At 41.1% G+C, this 21,519-nt stretch overlaps 1 protein-coding gene across 2 annotated transcripts in view; it reads left to right on the forward strand.

The window, feature by feature from the left end:
* Positions 1-20,428, forward strand: part of LOC133399209 (EMILIN-1-A-like) — a 44,383-nt gene extending 23,955 nt beyond the window's left edge. For both annotated transcript variants that reach the window (XM_061670563.1, XM_061670564.1), the window contains exons 4-14: positions 71-324; positions 7,095-7,268; positions 7,366-8,379; positions 10,547-10,850; positions 12,128-12,373; positions 12,458-12,706; positions 12,883-13,074; positions 17,406-17,513; positions 18,154-18,171; positions 18,910-19,044; positions 19,251-20,428. In XM_061670563.1, the coding sequence (XP_061526547.1) occupies positions 71-324; positions 7,095-7,268; positions 7,366-8,379; positions 10,547-10,850; positions 12,128-12,373; positions 12,458-12,706; positions 12,883-13,074; positions 17,406-17,513; positions 18,154-18,171; positions 18,910-19,044; positions 19,251-19,573 (3,017 nt within the window). In that variant the 3' untranslated portion in view covers positions 19,574-20,428. The remainder of the gene's footprint in view (positions 1-70; positions 325-7,094; positions 7,269-7,365; positions 8,380-10,546; positions 10,851-12,127; positions 12,374-12,457; positions 12,707-12,882; positions 13,075-17,405; positions 17,514-18,153; positions 18,172-18,909; positions 19,045-19,250) is intronic.
* Positions 20,429-21,519: the final 1,091 nt, after the last annotated feature.

Below are 21,519 nucleotides of genomic sequence, written 5' to 3' on the forward strand. Positions count from 1 at the left end.
TCTTTAGTACTTAGTTCCGTTTTCTTGGCCTGCCTCTGGTGCCATGTGACTACTACTGTTTCTTCTCCAGGAAGGGTCGATAATGAAAAGATGAGGCAGCTGGAAGAAAAGATTCACACCCTGACTAAAACTATTGATGACTTGCAATCGACAATCACCTCCATGGATGAGCACTTTCAGGGAGGGGTCAACAAACCCGTTCTTCACGACAGCGGTGGTATATCTTCTGGAGCAAGAAATCCTGCTGATGCAGCTCAACCAGAGATTAAAGAGACAATTCACAGCATTCAGACCAAACTGGATCAACTTGACAATCGCACACAGGTGACACCAGCTTTCACATTCTTACTTTGAGTACTGCTTTTACAAATACCCGTATCACAGTAACTACCTTGTGACTGAACACACACTTGCAATGGAAAATCTTTGTCTTACGTGCATTTCCTGTGCAGAGTGTGTAGTGAAAAGTAACAATGGAGAACATCCATCATGTTGTGTTCTTTTGGTTTTATTTGAAAAACATGTTTCCCCTGCCATGGCCGACTGGTTAGAGCGTCTGCCTCACAGTTCTGAGGACCGGGGTTCGATACCTAGCCCCGCCTGTGTGGAGTTTGTATGTTCTCCCCATGCCTGCGTGGGTTTTCTCCGGGCACTCCGGTTTCCTCCCACATCCCAAAAACATGCATGGTAGGTTAATTGACAACTCTAAATTGCCCGTAGGTGTGAATGTGAGTGTGAATGGTTGTTTGTTTGTATGTGCCTTGCGATTGGCTGGCAACCAGTTCAGGGTGTACCCCGCCTCCTGCCCGAAGATGGCGGCGATAGGCTCCAGCACGCCCGCGACCCTAGTGAGGAGAAGTGGCTCAGAAAATGGATGGATGGATGGGTGTTTCCACTGAATTCTATAAAAATCAATCACCAAACCTTTTTCTATTTTTGCTGTTGTGGACTAGGAATGCTAATGCTAGTAACAAAAAACACAAGGTAACATAGGCTACCTCTTAACCTACCTTATTATTTGCTTGTTGATTTTTTCAGAAAATATGAAACAATGTACAGTAAATACACATAAGAGTGTCTGCACTACGATTTGTACAGGCTATTTACCCACATAATGCAGATGTTTAGAGGGGGGATGGTTTAAAGGAATCAACGCCAAACTGGATTTAATTGTGTAAAATCCATCCTAAATTCATCATTTATTACCAGCCAGGTGCGGCTTATTGCTCCTCGTTCCCACTGTATAAAATAAAAGCATTAAGACTCCAAAATAATGCTGAAAAATAGCTTAAAGACCCAGATAAGTCATTACTATATTTATTTTCTCAATACATTTTTTGAAGATAAGTGTTGAAAACGTGAAAAGACAGAGAACAATTTAATACTACATTGCTGAGATACTGCATTCAGCTCTATTTTACTTTCTCAGTTGACCAGATTTTTGGGGCGGGGCTAAAACGAGGCCAGATGGCGCAAGCAGGCCTCTGGCATGAGTCGACCCTCTCCCGCTATAAAAGTCCCAAGCGCCCTAATTCCATGAAGTGGCTATTCTGCAAAATTGCCACTTCCTTATTGATAATAACTCAGGCCATTTCTACCACTGCAGTGGGCAGTAGAGTTGCCACCCATCCCGTAAAATATAGAATTGTCCCTTATTTGACCATTAAATGTCCCGTATTCATTCAATACGGAATGTGATTTGTTCCGTATTTTCATTAATGTCCAATACAAATGTCCGTCACACACTAATCTGACAATAATGAGCAAAATAAAACACAGGAAATACACAGGGCAGCAAAATTCTCAAGGCGAGATATGCAAGACCCCGCTCTGTTGTGTGTAACTGTGTACTTGAAAGCGGAGCAAAAAAATAAATAAATAAATCAGAATCAGAATCATCTTTATTTGCCAAGTATGTCCAAAACACACAAGGGATTTGTCTCCGGTAGTTGGAGCCGCTCTAGTACAACAGACACTCAATTTACAGAACACTTTGGAGACATAAAGACATTGACAAAAAACAATTGTGCAAAAAGATGCAGAGTCCTCTAGCACTTAGAGCAGTTCGAATGACTAATATTGCAATAGTCCGGTGCAATGACCATTGTGCAAAGGGCGCTGAGACTTCAAGGAGTGTATGCGGTTTAAAGTGACGAGTAGTGCGATCATCTGGGACAATGTTGGTTGTGCAAATGTTACAGATACTCCTCAATCAGTGTGCAAATGGGGCAGATGCTACTCTGGCATGAGTGGCCAGTATATGCAAATAGTGCAGCATGGCGAGACAACTACAGTGAGTGCACGAGTAATACATAATTGGCCCCACAGAAATGTGACAACGAACTCAAGTCAAAAAATTTCCAGCTTGTTGTAATGGAATTATAGGTTAGGTGTTTAAGAAGTTGATCGCAAGAGGGAAGAAGCTGTTGGAATGTCTACTAGTTCTAGTTTTGCATTGAATGAATGAATGAATAAAATAAAAATAAAAAAAAGTTGCAGGTGGCGACAGCATAAACAGTACTTACTGTAGGTAGAGTCCATAATGAGTGGGTTGGCTCATTGCTGCAATATGGCAGCGCGTCTGCCATGTTGGATGTGGCAGATCTGCCCGTAAACTCATGCCAAGTAAATGGACTGAACTTCATAGCTATCGTGAATGTACTGTACATAAAGTACATGCCTGTCCTTTACCCAGTCATACACACAGACACACTATTATATTTGGGAAACAGATTATGTAAATTTTCATATGATTATTATACAACCCCAATTCCAATGAAGTTGGGACGTTGTGTTAAACATAAATATAGACAGAATACAATGATTTGCAAATCATGTTCAACCTATATTCAATTGAATACACTACAAAGACAAAATATTTAATGTTCAAACTGATAAACTTTATTGTTTTTAGCAAATAATCATTAACTTAGAATTTTATGGCTGCAACACATTCCAAAAAAGCTGGGACAGGTGGAAAAAAAGACTGAGAAAGCTGAGGAATGCTCATGAAACACCTGTTTGGAACATCCCACAGGTGAACAGGCTAATTGGGAAGAGGTGGGTGCCATGATTGGGAATAAAAGGAGCTTCCCTGAATTGCTCAGTCATTCACAAGCAAAGATGGGGCGAGGTTCACCTCTTTGTGAACAAGTGCGTGAGAAAATAGTCGAACAGTTTAAGATTGTCCTTAAACTGTTCCTCAACGTACAATTGCAAGGAATTTAGGGATTTCATCATCTACGGTCCATAATATCATCAAAAGGTTCAGAGAATCTGGAGAAATCACTGCATGTAAGTGGCAAGTCCGAAAACCAACATTGAATGCCCATGACTTTCGAACCCTCAGGTGGCACTGCATCAAAAACCGACATCAATGTGTAAAGGATATCACCACATGGGCTCAGGAACACTTCAGAAAACCAATGTCAGTAAATACAGTTCGGCGCTACATCTGTAAGTGCAACTTGAAACTCTACTATGCAAAGCAAAAGCCATTTATCAACAACACCCAGAAACGCCGCCGGATTCTCTGGGCCTGAGCTCATCTAAGATGGACTGATGAAAAGTGGAAAAGTATTCTGTGGTCCAACAAGTCCACATTTCTAATTGTTTTTGGAAATTGTGGACGTCGTGTACTCCGGGCCAAAGAGGAAAAGAACCATCCGGAGAGTTATGGCCGCAAAGTTCAAAAGCCAGCATCTGTGATGGTGTGGGGCTGTGTTAGTGCCAATGGTATGGGGAATTTACACATCTGTGAAGGCACCATTAATGCTGAAAGGTACATACAGGTTTTGGAGAAACATATGCTGCCATCCAAGCAACTTCTTTTTCATGGACGCCACTGCTTATTTCAGCAAGACAATGCCAAACCACATTCTGCACTTGTTACAACAGCATGGCTTCGTAGTAAAATAGTGCCGGTACTAGACTCGCCAGCCTGTAATACAAACTTCCATTGAAAATGTGCAGTGAATTATAAAGCGTAAAATACGACAATGGAGACCCGGACTGTTGAACAGCTGAAGCTGTACATCAAGCAAGAATGGGAAAGAATTCCACCTACAAAGCTTGAACAATTAGTGTCCTCAGTTCCCAATTGTTTATTGTATGTTGTTAAAAGAAAAGGTGATGTAACAGTGGTAAACACGACCCTGTCCAAAGCTTTTTTGGAAGGTCTTGCAGCCATAACATTCTAAGTTAAGGCCCGATTATTTGCTAAAAACAATAAAGTTGATCAGTTTGAACATTAAATATCTTGTCTTTGTAGTGTATTCAATTAAATATAGGTTGAACATGATTTGCAAATTATTGTATTCTGTTTTTATTTATGTTTAACACAACATCCAAACTTCATTGGAATTGGGGTTGTTATAATATAATGCATGACACTTATGCAGCGCTTTTCAAGGCACTCAAAGAAGCTTTACAATTGCATGCATTATTAATTTATTCTCCAGTCACACCCTGGTGTTGGTAAGCTACTTGTGTAGCTGCAGCTGTCCTGGGGCAGTCTGACAGAAGCGTGGCTGCCATTCTGTGCCTACGGCCCCTCCGACCACCACCAAACATCCAACTGCATTCATTCATATGTAATGGACATGCTCTCGCCGATGACACTGTGACCCTAAAAGTCCAGATCAGCGTTCCGTGACACCTGCCCATCTGGGCTGGGATAATGGACGGGGCACTAGTGATGCCCACAGGTGCCAGAAAATCACTGCAAACCCGGATTAACGAATCATAATCTTCACTGGACTTTAATGTGATATCATATTTTAAGAATTTTACATGAACCCCACTAGTGACTGTATTTATCCAGAATTTGAATGTCTGATATCAAATATGTTGTCAACTGAACCGGATGAAATGTTTCCCCCCCACACAACACAAATGCCACATTGCAAATATTAGTGTTCTCAACAATCACGTACCCTTGAAACATTCGTTACAGGGATTAAAGAGGATTTGCGCGTGACAATGCAAAGCGGAACAATGGTCTCGTTATTGTAAATCCAATAATTAATATTGTATTCCACTGGGTTTAAATCACAAAATAATCCTAAAATGGAAAAGTAACATTCAGAGGCGGTCCAGCTTCCCTTTTGGTTCCGGAGGTGGTGGGAAAGAAGGGGAGTGGGGGGGGGGGGGAATCACCCCCTTTGTGCCGGGCCATAAAAAGGCTCCGAGCTACCCACAAGCACTGCTCTTGTCACGTCCAACCAACTTGCCGACGACTGGCCCAGCCTGGACGGCCCCTACTCGCACCATGAGGTGGCGAGGACACATCGGACCCTTCCCCACTGCAGACCATCTCACCAGCGCTCCGAGCTACCCCTTTTTGGGTGCCTGGGCAAACTACGTGGGGGCGGAAAGCGGGCACCACACGCCCGCTCCGAATGTCTTGCGAGCAGCGACATCCGGGCTCCGGCCGTCCTGCCTGGGAACTTTTTGTGCTCCTTTTTTTCCTTCCTCTTTTCCGCCAAATCCACCTGTTCCCTGTGCGGACCGGGCCGGCCGAAAACCCGGAAGCTCGACCCGCCTGCCTCAATCATGTTCAACACACGTAAATCCGATATTGCGGTCTACTAAAAGTACAGATTAGTGCATATTTGGGTTTAAACTAACGAAAACAGAGGCGGCACGGTGGACGACTGGTTAGAGCGTCAGCCTCACAGTTCTGAGGACCCGGGTTCAATCCCCGGCCCACCTGTGTGGAGTTTGCATGTTCTCCCCGTGCCTGTGTGGGTTTTTTCCGGGCACTCCGGTTTCCTCCCACATCCCAAAAACATGCATGAATTGGAGACTCTAAATTGCCCGTAGGTGTGAATGTGAGTGCGAATGGTTGTTTGTTTGTATGTGCCCTGCGATTAGCTGGCAACCAGTTCAGGGTGTACCCCGCCTCCTGCCCGATGATAGCTGGGATTGGCTCCAGCACGTCCGCGACCCTAGTGAGGAGAAGTGGCTCAGAAAATGGATGGATGGATGGATAACGAGAACAGGAATCCCAGCTATACCATGCTCACTCCCAACCTCACATCACAAGTCAGTTTTCTTTGCCAATGTTCGTCTGTCCTTTGTTTGTTTTGTTTTTACTTTGTATTGTTTCCCTGTATATTCCCCATGTTAGATCTCATTAAATTTTCCATAAAATTCACTACCTGCATTGTTGTGTGTGTTTTGGTTCCTCTGGCCGTCTAGAACTCTTATCTAATTCATGTAGCAACCTTCAAATTAAGAGACTGGCTAAAAGCATCAAAGCGGTCCAGGAACACAGTCCGAAGGTCGCCAAGAAGTTTTATACATCTGAAAAGTGATATGGTTCCCCTTTACGAGATAAAATAGGTTGATTTATCACGCTGTAATTTAAAATTACGCTTAACCGGAAGTAACGCAGGTGTCGCTTCCATCTTATTCTTTTCTCCTAAATTAATTACATTTTTATTCAACTCATATACGCTACACATATCACCCTGCTGTGGGCACCCCATCCCACAGGGGTCAGGCCTGTGTGGCCTTGACCCCGAGATGTCATGGTGGGTCTCCCTTATTTTCATTTTTGAAAGGTGGCGACCCGAGTGGGCAGTTGGCCATCAAGTGATGCCTACAACCCGAAAAAAGCACCCTCAGCAGAGAAGCTCACATAACTCTCCAACTCGAGGGCGGGCTCTGTTTTTTTATGATTTGGAACTTTAGTTTATATATATAATTGTGGATTTTTCTATTCATTGAAATTTGGCAGACTTGTTAACAACACTCATCTCTGTGGTGTCAAATTTATCAGACATTTTTTTGGTCAATTTCCTGGGTCTTTAATTTGCAATGCCGTACTGTGTAAGAATATCATTAAATGTATTCCTGACTTTTTAAACTTAATGATGAGAACCCCCCACCCAACCACCAATTTAAGATCAATAGAATGTCTCCCAACCACCAATTTAAGATCAATAGAATGTCTTAAAGCTTATAATTTGTCTTAGTAACTTGTTTTGCTGGCCTTTGGCATATTAATAATGAATGCTTACATGACACAGATCTTTCCAGTATGTTCATTTTTTTCCTGTTTCATTCAGATTATCGTTCTTTTGTAACAGGCTCATGATAAAACCCTTGTAAGCATCAACAATCATCTTGTAAATGGAAAAGGGAATGATCTGGAAGGAGGTCTTTCTGGAGGAAGTTTGAGTGGAAAAAGTCTAAACTCACTGAAGGAGGAGATCCTTAAGGAGCTTGAGAGAAGGGTTTCACTATCATGTTCCTCCTGTCAGGTATTAATCTTATTCTTCTTATTATTATTATTTTCTATTTCTTCATCATCAAAAAGTTTTTGACAGTAAAATAGATTTAATGTTATATGTTTTTTAGGCTGGTGTGGAGGACCTGCATAGGCAGCAGCAGGAAGACCGGGAAAGAATTCGGGCCCTGGAGAAGCAGCTTAATGCAATGGATGTTCATTATCGACAAGGAATCGATGGGTTGCGGCGGGAAGTAGCGAGTTCAAAGGGATGTTGTGACACCCTCAATGACCTCCGAAACCGCGTCACAGATGCTGAGCGCAAGATCAGCTCAGCAGCAGAGAACTTTGATGTCCTACAGAACCGCCTGAACAACGATCTTAAAGGAGGAAGCGGCAACAGTAATAAGGATGGAGGCTTCAGAGGAGGAGTGATTGGTGCTGAAGGTGGAAGAAGTGGTAGCAGCAGGGATATAGTGGTGACTGAGGATAAACTGAACAATCGACTAAAGGATTTGGAACAACGGGTCAATGGGACTATGGAGCAAACCGAACAAAGCTGTGCATATCTGGAAAATGATTTGAAGGACTATTTTCACAGAGAACTTGGCGACCTTCGGACTGTGTTCCTGGACCGCTTTGATGATCAGGCCTTCAGAATTACAGACGTGGAGCTGGATGTGGGGCTTGTGAAGCAAAGGGTGAATGAACATGATAAGACAATGTCAAAGCTAGAAAACAGAACCTCCGACCTGAGCAGGAAGCTGGAGGAGTGTGGCTGTAGAAACATGGGGGGAGGAGGGGAAGTAGGAAGAGGAGGGTGGGCAACTATCAATGGTGGTGGCCGTGGTGACACTGCTGGTGGTGCCAGTGACACTGGTGGAGACAGAGGTGGCACTAGTGGTGGCAGAGTTGGTAATGGTGGAAGTAGAGATAGCATTGGTGGAAGCAGTGGTGGCCTTGGTCAGGACGAAGGAGTAAGTGGGACTGTGGGAGGAGGAGGATTACCGGGAATAGGAGGAGAAAGAGATAATTCAACAAGGAAATCACTGGAGTGGAGAGTGGTTGCCAATGAGGATCAAATTCGACATTTTAACACAAAACTCAAGGACCTGTCCGTGTCGGGAGACTCTCTTAATGATAAGGTAATTACAAGTATACATTTTAAACAATTTAATATTAACATATGACCGTTTGAGATAACTAAGATCAACAACTGTGACAGCATTAATAACAGTGACAACAAGGGGTGGAACGGTTCACAAAATCCACAGTTTGGTTCGTATCTCGGTTTTGTGTTTACGGTTTTCGGTTCGGTACACGCTGACTCTTTGGAAAAAAAAATATTCCTGTATACATTGTTTTACATTTACTTTTTAAAAAACATACAGAAAGTATATCTTCACAGCATTAACATAATGTTTTATTTTTGTATTAATATTTAAATTCTATTTTATTCATCTGAAATATATATTGCTGTTCTATTTATGTCAGTTGCATATAGTGACAGGCAGAACAATTAAATGCTCTTCCATTGGACTGCAAATGGTACAATAAAGCTGTGCAGCCATCTGTTGCCATTCATACAACAGAATAGGTCATGGCTTTGATACTTTGATACTTTTTATAAAAATTTTGTTTGGTTGTCTAGCATAAGGTTTTTCAAATCCAAAATATGTGCCTTGGTTGAAAAGGTTGAAAAACACTCGTCTAAATCTCTTTATAAAATCTCCTAAATTAAAGTTAAATTAAATTGAAGTCTTATATTACAAAGCCAGACATGTTTCATAATTCATATCCAAAAGGGGTAGAGGAGTAATTATATTATCTATCAAATAAAAATTATACATGAATGAACTCACCTCATCCATAACATTCACTCTATGAACTTTTGTCTCTTCGTTCATGGGACATGGACACTATTCGCATCTTTTTGGCTCTAAGCATAAACAACACTGCAATAGATTTAAATTTGACATGAACAGAATGTGCTTTAACTGCAGACTTTCAGCTTTAATTTGACGGTATTTACATCCACATCGGGTAAACGGTATAGGAATTATAACAGTCTGTGAATCTTTACCACTTTAATTTTATGGGGACTGGCTAGCGGAATGCTAGCATTGCGTAACCTGGGATGGTGAAGTAGGTCTGACGCATCCATCTCAAAACCAAATTAGGACTCACAAAGGTATATACTGTTGGAGGTTTGTTTCAGCACTATCATTTTCTAGGAAATGTGGCCAAACTTATTTTCCTACCTTACAATGTTGCATTGAAGCCAAAGCAATGCTAAAAACAATGGGACCAACCTAAAGTTGTTGGGGAATGTATTTTTCCATTTGTAAGATCACAACTCATTGACATGGCCACAAACACACATCGTGACTGCAGGACTCACAGTTCAACACTGGCTCAGTCACGATGTACGGGTGGGTTCAGAAATATGCTCCGAGCGTGCTTGGCTCCGCTCCGCATCGTGAGGAAACTCAGAGCGCTGTTGGAATGTGCAGCCTCAGTGTTGGGACGTATGATTGAATTTCTAAACGCACCTTATACACGCCGCCATCTTGGCTTGCATTAGCGCTGTTAGCCCAACTGTTCACTATCACTGCTTCGCCACATTAGTAAATGAGAAAAAAAAGGAGGTGCGTACCTACGAATCAAACAGGACACACGCGGACCGAACCGAAACAGTTGAAGCGACCGTTTTGACGGTTTTCCAACCAAACCGTTCCAGCCGCACTAACAACAAGGGCTTGACATTAACACCCACCAACCTGCCAATTGCGCGTAAATTCCAGCAGTGGGGGGTAAACTCCCACTAGCCACTTTGGTGTGTTGTATTTTGATCACAAAAAAATTCAGTCACTCCGTATTGACGAATGTATTTGAATTGGGTAAAATTTCACTCAGGTACCCCCACACCCCCGAAAGTATTTTGATCGGGATAAATTTCTGTTTGCACAGAACTCATATTACCCAACAACAAAATTGTGATTAGTGAAAATGCTGCATGGCTAGTAACGCTGGGAAACCACTAGCCACAGTGGCTAGTGAGCAAAAAAAGTTAATGTTAAGCCCTGGTAACAACATTTTTGTCCAATTTTGAAACATGGGTTCTGCCTTAGTCTAACCTCACTTATGTTAAATTCTAATCAAATCAAAGAGTTATGTAAAAATGTGATTAATTATTGTGCAAATTGGAGCATAATCTCTGTTTTTCTTGTAAATCTCTATTGGAAAACTGGAAATACAGATGTTGCTCTTATGGCTAGCATGAATATTAACATGTTTTTGTTCATCACTTAGGTAGTGGATCTGAGCCATGATATCCATAAGATCAAGGCTTTGACTGGTGATCACAGTGAACACTTTAACCGCATTGTGACAGAGGTGGAGTTGCTTGGGCAGGACTGTGAAATCTGTGGGACAGTGGAAGACGAGTTGCGGAAGCTGCGGAATCATTCCAAGGATGCACTGGGCCGCCTGCAGAACCACATCAACAGACTTCAGCTGAGTGTAGACTCTGGGGGTGCCTGCAACCAGATGTGCTCTCATTTGCAGGATGAAGTTCGTCTGCTGCGAGAGGATGTCACACGGTGCACCAATAAATGTAAGCTGTAATGTCGAAATTTGTTGACGTAAAATGGCCCGATGCTTTTGCTTTAGTGATGGAATCCAATAATTATGAAGTTACAAGGTATTAAAGTAGAAATACACTCAAAAATGTGTAACTGCTGAGATGCTCTCAATTTGATAAAATGTTAAAGTAGGAAATTAAATGGGTACCATTTAATGTTCTGATTCAGAAAACGTTATTCTTATGGGGCAATTAATACATCACAACAATTAAAGGTAATCTCAAACCAATAAGATAATTTGTTTTATATTTCAGAACTTTGATAACAAAACATGCCATAAATATAGTTTACAAAGCAAAAGTCAGCATTTATTTATTTTTGTTCATTCATTCATTCATCTTCCGTACCGCTTATCCTCACTAGGGTGGCGGTGTGCTGGAGCCTATCCTAGCTGACACTGGGCGAGAGGCAGGGGATATAGGTGTCATTTTCTTTTGATAAACATGAAGAAAGGCATGAATCTTTAAAACTGGTAAAAATTCACCAATTTCAGACTAACTTCTTATTACTAATAGATCAATAGGGATCAACATTTTAGGTGTGACCTTTTTTTTTTTAAATCCAAGTTTCAAACTTTATATAACTTTCTTAATCTGTATCCTGTTTTCAGAAGGTTGGGAACAGAAATTGACAATATAGTTAAAATACCTAGTGAGGAATAGATATAGCACAATAAAGAGGCATTTGTAGTTCTACATCATATTGGTGTATAGTGGTAAATAAAATAACGCGAACGCAAAGAAACACAGAATATGTGTGTTTGCTGTTCAATTGCTATTTAGGTTTTGCGATAAAGTATGTACTGTAGATCGTTGAGTGACCACAATCTTTTTTTGCACCACGGACCAGTTTTACCTAAAGACGTCATCGTCGTAGCCTCTCCGTGCTCAAGAAAGGAACTAAGAAAGGAATCAGTTCATGAAGTGATTCCATTCAGTACGTTCGCTCAAAAGCTTTGTTTGTTTGAATAAGTCATTCCCGAACAGCAACACTAATAGACCTCAGTCTACCACGCATCTCCTGGCCCAAAACAATGCTTGGTAGGTAAATGTGCAGTGATACACTTGAATCTGGTGCGCTTTTATTATTTTCAGTGCACATGCTCACCAGCACACCTCTTATGTGCACCCCTAATTTGTAATTTGTATGATTTTGTTTGATGGAACTTTTACGACATGCATTGTAGCAACATGAGTGAGAAAAGCGTGAATATTTTTCAGCCTGAGTATTCAGCTTCTTTACTGTTTAGGTGGTGGTTCTGGTAGCACCAGTTTCATCGGTGCAAATGGAGGTACCAGGGAAGATGGACCCCGTTTGGATGGCGAGAGGCCTTTAGATGGTTACAGTGTGATTGGAGGCTCCATTAACAACAACCAGATGAAGACATTGCAGGGTGAATTGTCTGAGGTCATCCTGACCTTCAGCTCTATAAACGACACCTTAAAGGGTCTTGAACACACAGTACAGAAACATGGCAGCGTCATCACCGACCTGGGTGAGCTCAGTTTAATCAAACTGACTCTGCACACGTTCTTTTCCAAAACATGCCGTGACTCTCTAATCCTCTACCAATTGACAGGAAACACAAAGGATAAGATTATCTCTGAACTGGACAAAATACAACAGGAGGTGACAGAACACATTGAGAAAGGTCGGGACCGGTTGGATAGGATGGACGAAGATGTCAGACGTTTTGAGAGCACGATGCTGGTAGAGATGGGAGACTGTAAGAGATCAGGTGATGGGCTGGAGAAGAGGCTATCCAAACTTGAAGGAGTCTGTGGAAGGTTGGACGTAGTCTATGACTCCATCCACAAGATCAAGGAAGGTAAATGCATCATAGTTTCCTTCTGGAATTTTCTTCTGGAATTGTTTGAATGGTTATGTATGTGACACTTGATGATGGAAGCTTCAATATAACTTCGACACTCTCTTTTTAAAGGGTAATTGTGGAACATTTAATTGTCTTGGTTTGTGATTTCCTCTGCTGTGCCCCATTTTCAGGACTGAACCAACATGTATCTAGCTTATGGACATGTTTTTCGGGTCTGAACAACTCAGTCATCCATCATGGAGGAATCTTAGACTTTGTACAGAAGAACCAGGATGATGTTCAGAGCCGGATGAAGAACCTCAATTCGAGCTTGAACTACATCTTGAAAGAGATGCAAAGTTTCTCAGACCATGCCCTGACTGGTATGATTCTATTCTATTCTATTCTATTCTATTCTATTCTATTCTATTCTAGTATATTCTAGTCTATTCTAGTCTATTCTATTCTATTCTATTCTATTCTATTTAGGGCTGCAACTAACGATTATTTTAATAATTGTTTAATCTGCCGATTATTTTCGATTAATCAATGAATCGGATTTCAACTTTTTTAAATTCTCATCCCTTTATTAAACACAGGAGATTATTTCAAATTGACAGTGCGGAAAATGCACAAACTTCAATTAATTTTGATTCAGTTACTGATTTGGTCTGTAATGTGTCAGATAATAAGCAAAAATGTTTATTGTTTTCGAAAGTGAAACATGTTTGCAACTGTCTTATATTGATGAGACACAAAGATAACCAGTCTGCTTTATTATAAATAAATATAATAATATTATATACATATATATATATCCATCCATTTTCTGAGCCGGTTCTCCTCACTAGGGTCGCGGGCGTGCTGGAGCCTATCCCAGCTGTCATCGGGCAGGAGGCGGGGTACACCCTGAACTGGTTGCCAGTCAATCGCAGGGCACATACAAACAAACAACCATTCGCACTCACATTCACACCTACGGGCAATTTAGAGTCTCCAATTCATGCATGTTTTTGGGATGTGGGAGGAAACCGGAGCGCCCGAAGAAAACCCACACAGGCACGGGGAGAACATGCAAACTCCACACAGGCGGGGCCGGGGATTGAACCCGGGTCCTCAGAACTGTTGAGGCTGACGCTCTAACCAGCCGCCATTTTCTCTCTCTCTCTCTCTCTCTCTCTCTCTCTCTCTCTCTCTCTCTCTCTCTCTCTCTCTCTCTCTCTCTCTCTCTCTCTCTCTCTCTTTCTCTCTCTCTCTCTCTCTCTCTCTCTCTCTCTCTCTCTCTCTCTCTATCTCTATCTCTATATTTCTTCTGTATGCATCAGTCACTACAGAAGACCGACACACACACGGTTGTACTTTATTGAAGTATTTAACAATGTACTCACATTATTTTATCAATCCTCATCCACACATCCATCAAAGTCCTCATCTTCTGTATCCAAAATGAACAGCAGGGCAATTTTGCCATCAAACATGCCTGTTTCCCTCTCGTCATTGTCGGAGTCAGCCTCGTTGCCGGGGGGCTTTTCGCGAAAGCTCAGACAACAGTCAAAGCAGATACCTTAGCCCAGGCATCCACTTGCGAACCATGGATTCGGTGATCTTGAATTCTCACGCGGCTGCTCGATTCCCATGTTCCTCCGCATGACTGATAGCTTGCAGTTTAAACTGTGCTTCGTAAGCGTGTCTCTTTGTAGGTTCCATTTTCGGTTGTCCTTAGCCAATATATACCTACTAGGGGCGTGCCTTTAGCGTCCTCTTTCACGCGCACCCTTCCCCCTTTAACGTCCGCATGCTGTCCTCAGTCACGTCCGCCTTTCCTCTGTATAAGCAGCATGTCGGCAGGAAATGCTACCAGTCAGTCAAGCGGAGCGCTCATCAAAGTCATACAACAACATTTACAGATTTTGGAACTCGGTGCACACATAAGGCACGCCACACTATAAGGCACCCCATCCATTTAGGAGAAAATGTAAGACTTTTAAGTGCGCCTTATGGTCGTGAAAATACGGTACCTTCTGCCAGACCCTTTCCTCGGGACATAGGGTGAGAGGCTGGGTACTTGGTGACCAACCATATACTTTATTTTTTTTGTACTGTGGCTTCTAACAATGCTGACAACATGCAACAGAAAGGCTCCTTCTGTGAGGCAATAGTGCGACCCACTTAATCACTGTGTACCACCCATTGGTTAACCAGCGGTAAGAATTTATTGTGTAAAATACACTATATGGGAACTCTAATGGTCAGTTGCTCAAATTGGGACCTAACCACTATGAAGCCCTGCTGCTTGAAAACGAGAGTCGCACACTCCGTCAAGCTGCTGATGCTCTGATGACTCTTCAAGTAAAACCAAACGCAGGAAGGTATATTATATGGACAAAGTATATTGCTGTTTATACCAGCATAATTTGTCTTCACAGTATGGCCAGTTTGGGCTACCCAAACAAAAATCACCTGTATCACATAATCATAGGTCATAAACAATTTCTTGTTTTTCTCAAACTGTCACATTCTTCTGCTCACCTCCTGTTTTGGCTACAGTGTCCAACAGCAGATTCGGGCTGACGTGCCTGTATGGTAGTAAAAGTTTGAGTCACTTTCAACATGGTCTGTTGTCAATTAACTCATAGGGTGTTTACAGTTGTTTCACTGTTGACTTCAGCTCATTCCAAATTTATTGCACTCTTAAAAGAGAATAGTCTTCTGGTTCCTTTCAGCCACACCATGTTGTTATCTATGATTTGCAATTGCAACATGAACTTTCTCCAGGTTTGGGTCAAGTCTTGCAGGATCCACCTTGAAGTGAGTTGTGGTTCACCAGTGGCCATTTTTCCCCTTCAAACAAGTGTATAGTATGCAATAAGATTGGCATGCGAGGGCAAGTTGGCAGAAAAGGCATTTTCAAAAATGTATTCACACATCTCACAAGTAGTTTAAAACGAATAAATTGATCAAGTTTAGTTTCTTTGATCCTGCATTCCTGTCTGCTAAAAACGTCTTAAGACTGAAACATGAGAATTTACACCTGACTAGACTGTTACACCAACAGTCTATATGCTGTTTGCCCAAGACTACACAGTGCGCTCTTGTTATATATATTATATATATTGTTATATATAAGTGAAATATTTTCTAGCTCAACACAATTTTTGACAGCTGCTTGAAATACAGTATTTTTAACATGATTCTTGAAATGACCGAAAGAGAGTTTAGTATTCTAGAATTCACCTTACTGATGCAATAAGAGCCATATTCTCCCGTATGCTGAAGTCATAAAGGAGTGCAGCTCCGCGCTTTTCTGAGTACCCCTGTTCTGCTGTCCACTTAATTCTATCAATTGCGCACCTCGCCATTTACGCACTCTGGGTGGAGTAACTCTGAAGTGTGGGCGTTCCCTCACATATCTGGCAGAGGGCGTATTCTCCCAAAGACTTAGGCGCGTTTACTTATCCGCAGTCTTATATATTAGGGGTGTAGTGATCCGTTTTAACAACGATTCGATTCTTATCATGATTTGTGGTTGCCGATTCGATTCATGGACAATATTGTTTTATCTAGAACGATACGATCGTAAATTATTCAGCGGCTTGAAATCGATTCAGTGACTTTCAACCAGTGTGACTGTGAAATAAATACCTGGATACTGGACATTGCAAGTGAAATTTCCTAAATTTCTAATGTTTCTTGGAAATCTATCAGGTCAAATTAATTATGGACATACAATAAACAACCATTGATGGCAAATGCATTCACACTTTATCTGTCTGAAGTGCAACTAACATCTCTACAGGTTGGATTAACAGTAGGTTTACCTGATACCTCCGATGTAGTTTTTCAACATAGAAATAATACAAATGCTTAGAATAAACACACTTACTCTAATTGAACACAAAATACCTAATGCTCAAATGTTGTAATCATATTTATTAATACCAGTAGTGGTTGCGTAGCTCTGAGTATCTTGTGATGTGGAAGTATCTGTCATGTAAGCATTTTGCCGAAGTATTGTATGTCCGTGATGGAATTTTGTACCTTGGCTCAAGCGTGTTCACCAAACTTTTAGCTCTTGTGCTGTCATGAGGAAAACCTGCTTAAAATGTCTCATGAATTGATGTATCCCTTGCATGCTCCTTGGAAGTTTACATACATTTTGTGGCTTCTGATATTGTATTGCCCAACTTGTAGACGACAGCGGTCAGAAAAGTTTTTTTGAAAAAACAAAACAAAAAAACAGTTTATTGTTTTTTTTTTGCATCCGTCCATCATGTTTTCTCCTCAATCGTTTTTGATTACTGCCAAACCCAAATGCATCCATACTTAACTTTACGCTTTGCACAATGCTCTGTGATCCTTCTGCAGATGTGTACCTCTTATGATTCCCTTTGAATTTTGCAGGGGATCATGGGAAATGTGGTTTATATCTCAGACTGGCCCACTCAGTAGCGCCAGGAAAAACACTACAGTGTTTGATACTCCCGTGCCACGTCACAGACAGGAAAATTTAATCAAGTAAAGCTTAACTTCTTTACCATTAAAAGTATTTAAAAAACAGACACATGCATCCATATAAAGTCTGCCATGCTTAAATCCAATGTGTTATTTCCTAGTATCGATACAATCGATTGATTACCTTTTTAAACGATGTAAATTGATATGTACTGTATTTTTGTCTCTGCCCCTACTATAAATATATATCATAATATAACAGGCCAACCTGGACCTCCAGGAGAGAGAGGCTTCAGTGGGCTACCAGGTCCCCAAGGACCACCTGGACCTTCTGGAAGACCAGGAGAAAGTGGAACACGTGGCCTACCAGGTAGAACATTTTGATCTTTATGCTCCAATACTAAGCATGAGAAATCGGATGAATTAAGAATCTGTAGCAGCTTTTGGATTTACAGTAGTTCTGGGCTCTGGACAAAAAAAACATGTCATTTTCTACTAGTACGGCCATTGTTTTATTGATTTGGATGTACTGTATATGTTGGCTTGTTGCGGTATGGTGGGTTGTCTTGAAAGATTGAATTTGTTGTCATCTTGATAGCATGCATGTAGGTTGTGAGCCAAAATTGATTGAGATTTGAAATGGTTCATAATTCCCTCAACCCTGAGTAAAAGTCCCAGTTCCAGCTAAAGGAAAAATGTTCGAAATGTACAGGTATTGTTTTCCAATTAAATTTTTTTTTGGGGGGTGTATATTGTGTCTTGTAGCTGGCTTATGAAGTTGTGACATTGTTCGATCATTGCCCAAGTGAAACTTCAATGAAATCCAACAGCTCACCTGTTCATAAACTGTCTGTGGATTGAGAACCTTCAGACAGCTGGGAGGTTAATTTCAACAAATGATAAGGCTTAGTGTTAAATATATATTGTAATAAAGTGATTGTTTGTTGTCTATTGAATATTTTACTGTTGATCCTTGTTTTTTTTACTGATCACTGGTATGTTTTTTATAGGTCCCAAAGGAGAAACAGGTGTGTATAAATGATCAATTAGCAAGATGAAATGATCTCATAATTAGTTATTTGATTGTGTCCCACAATGTTTAATTTGTAAAATTTCTGGAATTATTTTATTTTTTTTAAGTGTACAAATAAATAAATATGTTGTGAACCGAATGTGGTGACAGTAATTAATTATTTTAATCCTCATGAATGCCAACCAGGAAGTAACATTTCACACTACTACCTATCTGTTAATAAGTTACCATAATTATTTGATCAATGAATGTGATAAACAAAAGAAGCAAACCGACCCAAGATTTAAGCTTAATGTGGATGCAGTAGTTGTCGTTAAGGTTTCACATTACTTTTGGAGTAGAACAAAAATATTACAAGGCCCAATTGAAATTTTAATTTTGCAGCGTTTGATGCGCCCTAGCATACTGTAATCAGTGAAGACGGACCACAAAATGTATTCAATGCACTTTTGAAATAATTTAAAAGAACCACGATAAAACTAAACTTAAATAAAATAGGGGTCAGCAGACCAGAAAGGCTCTTTAAAAATGGTCACCAGCTAATTGTAGATATAACTGATAGGAAATACAGTGCTGTAGTAGTAGCATTGGATGACAACAACACTGGTTTCATTTGTTGATAGGAAATACAGTGCTGTAGTAGTAGCATTGGATGACAACAACACTGGTTTCATTTGTTGTAAACGTGTGGGATTAAATCAGATACTAATTTTTTCAAAATGTGTATTTTCAGGACTACCAGGTGCTGATGCTCTTTTACCCAAATTGTCCTTCTCTGCTGCCCTTACTGTTCCCATGGAGAGAGCAGGAACCATCATTTTTGACAAGATCTTTGTTAATGAAGGCGACTTTTATGACCCCAGAACAGGTAAACCTAATCTACAGCAAGAATTAATTGTCCTTAGAGATTGATTTACTCTCATGTATGAGTCACAAGCCAACAATTGACCTGGTCCCTGATAAAGTAAATAAACCCAGATCTTTAAGTGTCAGTTAAATCTAGAATATTGATAAACCTTTTATTTATCCTAGGAATGTTTTTGCTTTAACCAAATGGCAATCTCTCCCTCTCAGGTATTTTTACTGCCCCAGTTGATGGACACTACTTTTTCAGTGCCATCCTAACAGGCCACAAGAATGAGAAGATAGAGGCTGTTCTGTCCAAATCCAACTATGGCATGGCCCGTGTGGATTCTGGTGGCTATCAGCCTGAGGGTCTGGAGAACAACCCTGTAGCTGAAGTTAAAACCTCTCCAGGCTCACTAGCTGTTTTCAATATCATCTTGCCCTTGCAGACTCAGGACACAGTCTGCATCGACTTGGTGATGGGAAAACTGGCCCACTCTGTGGAACCACTTACCATCTTTAATGGGATGCTGCTCTATGAAGATATGTGATGGGTTCTTGCTGATGCCTGAAACACTAAATGACAAGGACAGAGTACCTGAATGACAGACTTTCCAGATGAGTCAAGACAAGCCCACAGTAGCCGGCACTAAAGCAATGATATCACTTTGGTATTCGGAAGTGACCAAGAACTTACCTTTAGCAAGACATTCAGTATTGAGAAAATGTGTTTCTTTTTAATGTATCTGATCATCTGACAAAAATGTTGTTTAACCAGTTTTATGTGATTATCCTAGCAGTCTCCTTCCCGGGATTGGTTCAAATAGATAAAAACAGAAGAATTGACATACTCCAACTGTGCATCCCTAGAGGTTACCGGGTTAATTACAATTCAGATGCTGAAAATCTACCACAATGTAGTAGGCAACTTTATGTCAAGTGTGGTGCTCTGAGGACATGTGGTTTCTTGTGGTACACCTGCATATTTGTTGACTCTTCACAACTTTTCGGAGGTTGTCATGGGATCGTATGACTATGAAAACTGTGACATCTTTTTCTGTTTATTTTTTTTTTTTAAACAACAACAAAAAGCATGTTTAGTCTGAAACCAACTATACTGTTCAGTTTACTGGTAAGACTTCCTGTTTTGAATGTTTTATCATAGGTTGCACATTTTGTTTGTTTGTGTTGCCAAATGTCTTTAAACCACTTAATAGACATACTTTTGATGGGCAAGTATTAGAGGAAAATAGATTCTTGCAATACTCTATTTGGTTAGTATCTGCAGTTGGTTACTACAGTAGATTTTTTTTAATAAGAGCACATTAGAAATACTGTCTTACACAACAGTAAAATGTCCTTGTTTTTAAAAAAGAGTGTAAGGAATACACAATTTAAATATTTAATGCAGAGGTTTTTGTCATGTTCATTCTTATGTACTGTGCTACTTGGATATTTTTGGGCAGCAGTTGGGTACAGCATGCTCTTGGTGATGGCTGAAAGTTGGTTCTCGGGACATGGAAGGTTAACTTTCTGGTAGGGAAGGAGCACGAGCAAGTGTGTGAGGTCAAGAAGTAGATATAGGTAGTAGATATAGATATAGGTAGCTATGGATATAGCCGGGCCCACCCACACGGCTTGTGCTTGGGTACCTATTCCCTTATGAGGGGTTGGTCACTTCCACTCTGAAGTTGCCCCCATTAGGACATACAAAGCACGTGTGGGCAAACTTAATGACCCCCAGCACGGTGCCTGTAAGTTGGGGTTCACCCTGGTGGACGAGAGTATAGCCTCCCTCCTTTGTCCTGTGGAACTTCAGAAGCAGCTGATGGCCGAGCGTAATGCAGCTGCAGGGGTCGCTCGAGCAAAATCTCAGGCGTAAGAGGAGTTTGGTGAGGCCGTGGAGACATCTGGACGTCTTCAAGGAAATTCTGGTCCACCGTCCAGTGGATAGAGCGCGGGATGGAGTACACAATCTGTACTGTGTATTGTAAGGATGACTTGAGCTGGGATGTCGTGAATGGGTGGGGAGAATGCAAAGACCTCCTCAATTTCACCGACATAACCTCCACTGACAAAGCAGAGTCTGGGAACTGGGAGGTGGGCTTAACTTGCTGAGGTGGTTAAAAAGCTCCTGCGAGAGAGCCCAAGCAGTAAATTAGATACACCCGGAGTGCCTCAAGGCTCTGTTTGTTGCTGGTGTGGGGGTTTGGCTGACAGACATCTGCAACATCACATGGACATCTGGGACAGTGCATCTGCATTCATCAAGGATTGGCTCTGGGCTGTGGTCCGTCACAGTAAGACAGCGTACATGAGTATGAATGAAAATGAGGCCAATGGAATGGTAAAGTTACAAGGGTTAGATGTGGAGAAGGTGGAAGGAATTAAAGTGCTTACAATGAACTTCAGAGCAATGGGCCTTGTGGAAGAGAGATGAAGAAAATAGGACAGGCAGCAGAGTCTCAACTTTATTTATAGAGCACTTTAAAACAAC

Source organism: Phycodurus eques, chromosome 2, assembly GCF_024500275.1.
Source record: "Phycodurus eques isolate BA_2022a chromosome 2, UOR_Pequ_1.1, whole genome shotgun sequence".
In the NCBI taxonomy this organism is placed as follows: Eukaryota; Metazoa; Chordata; class Actinopteri; order Syngnathiformes; family Syngnathidae; genus Phycodurus; species Phycodurus eques.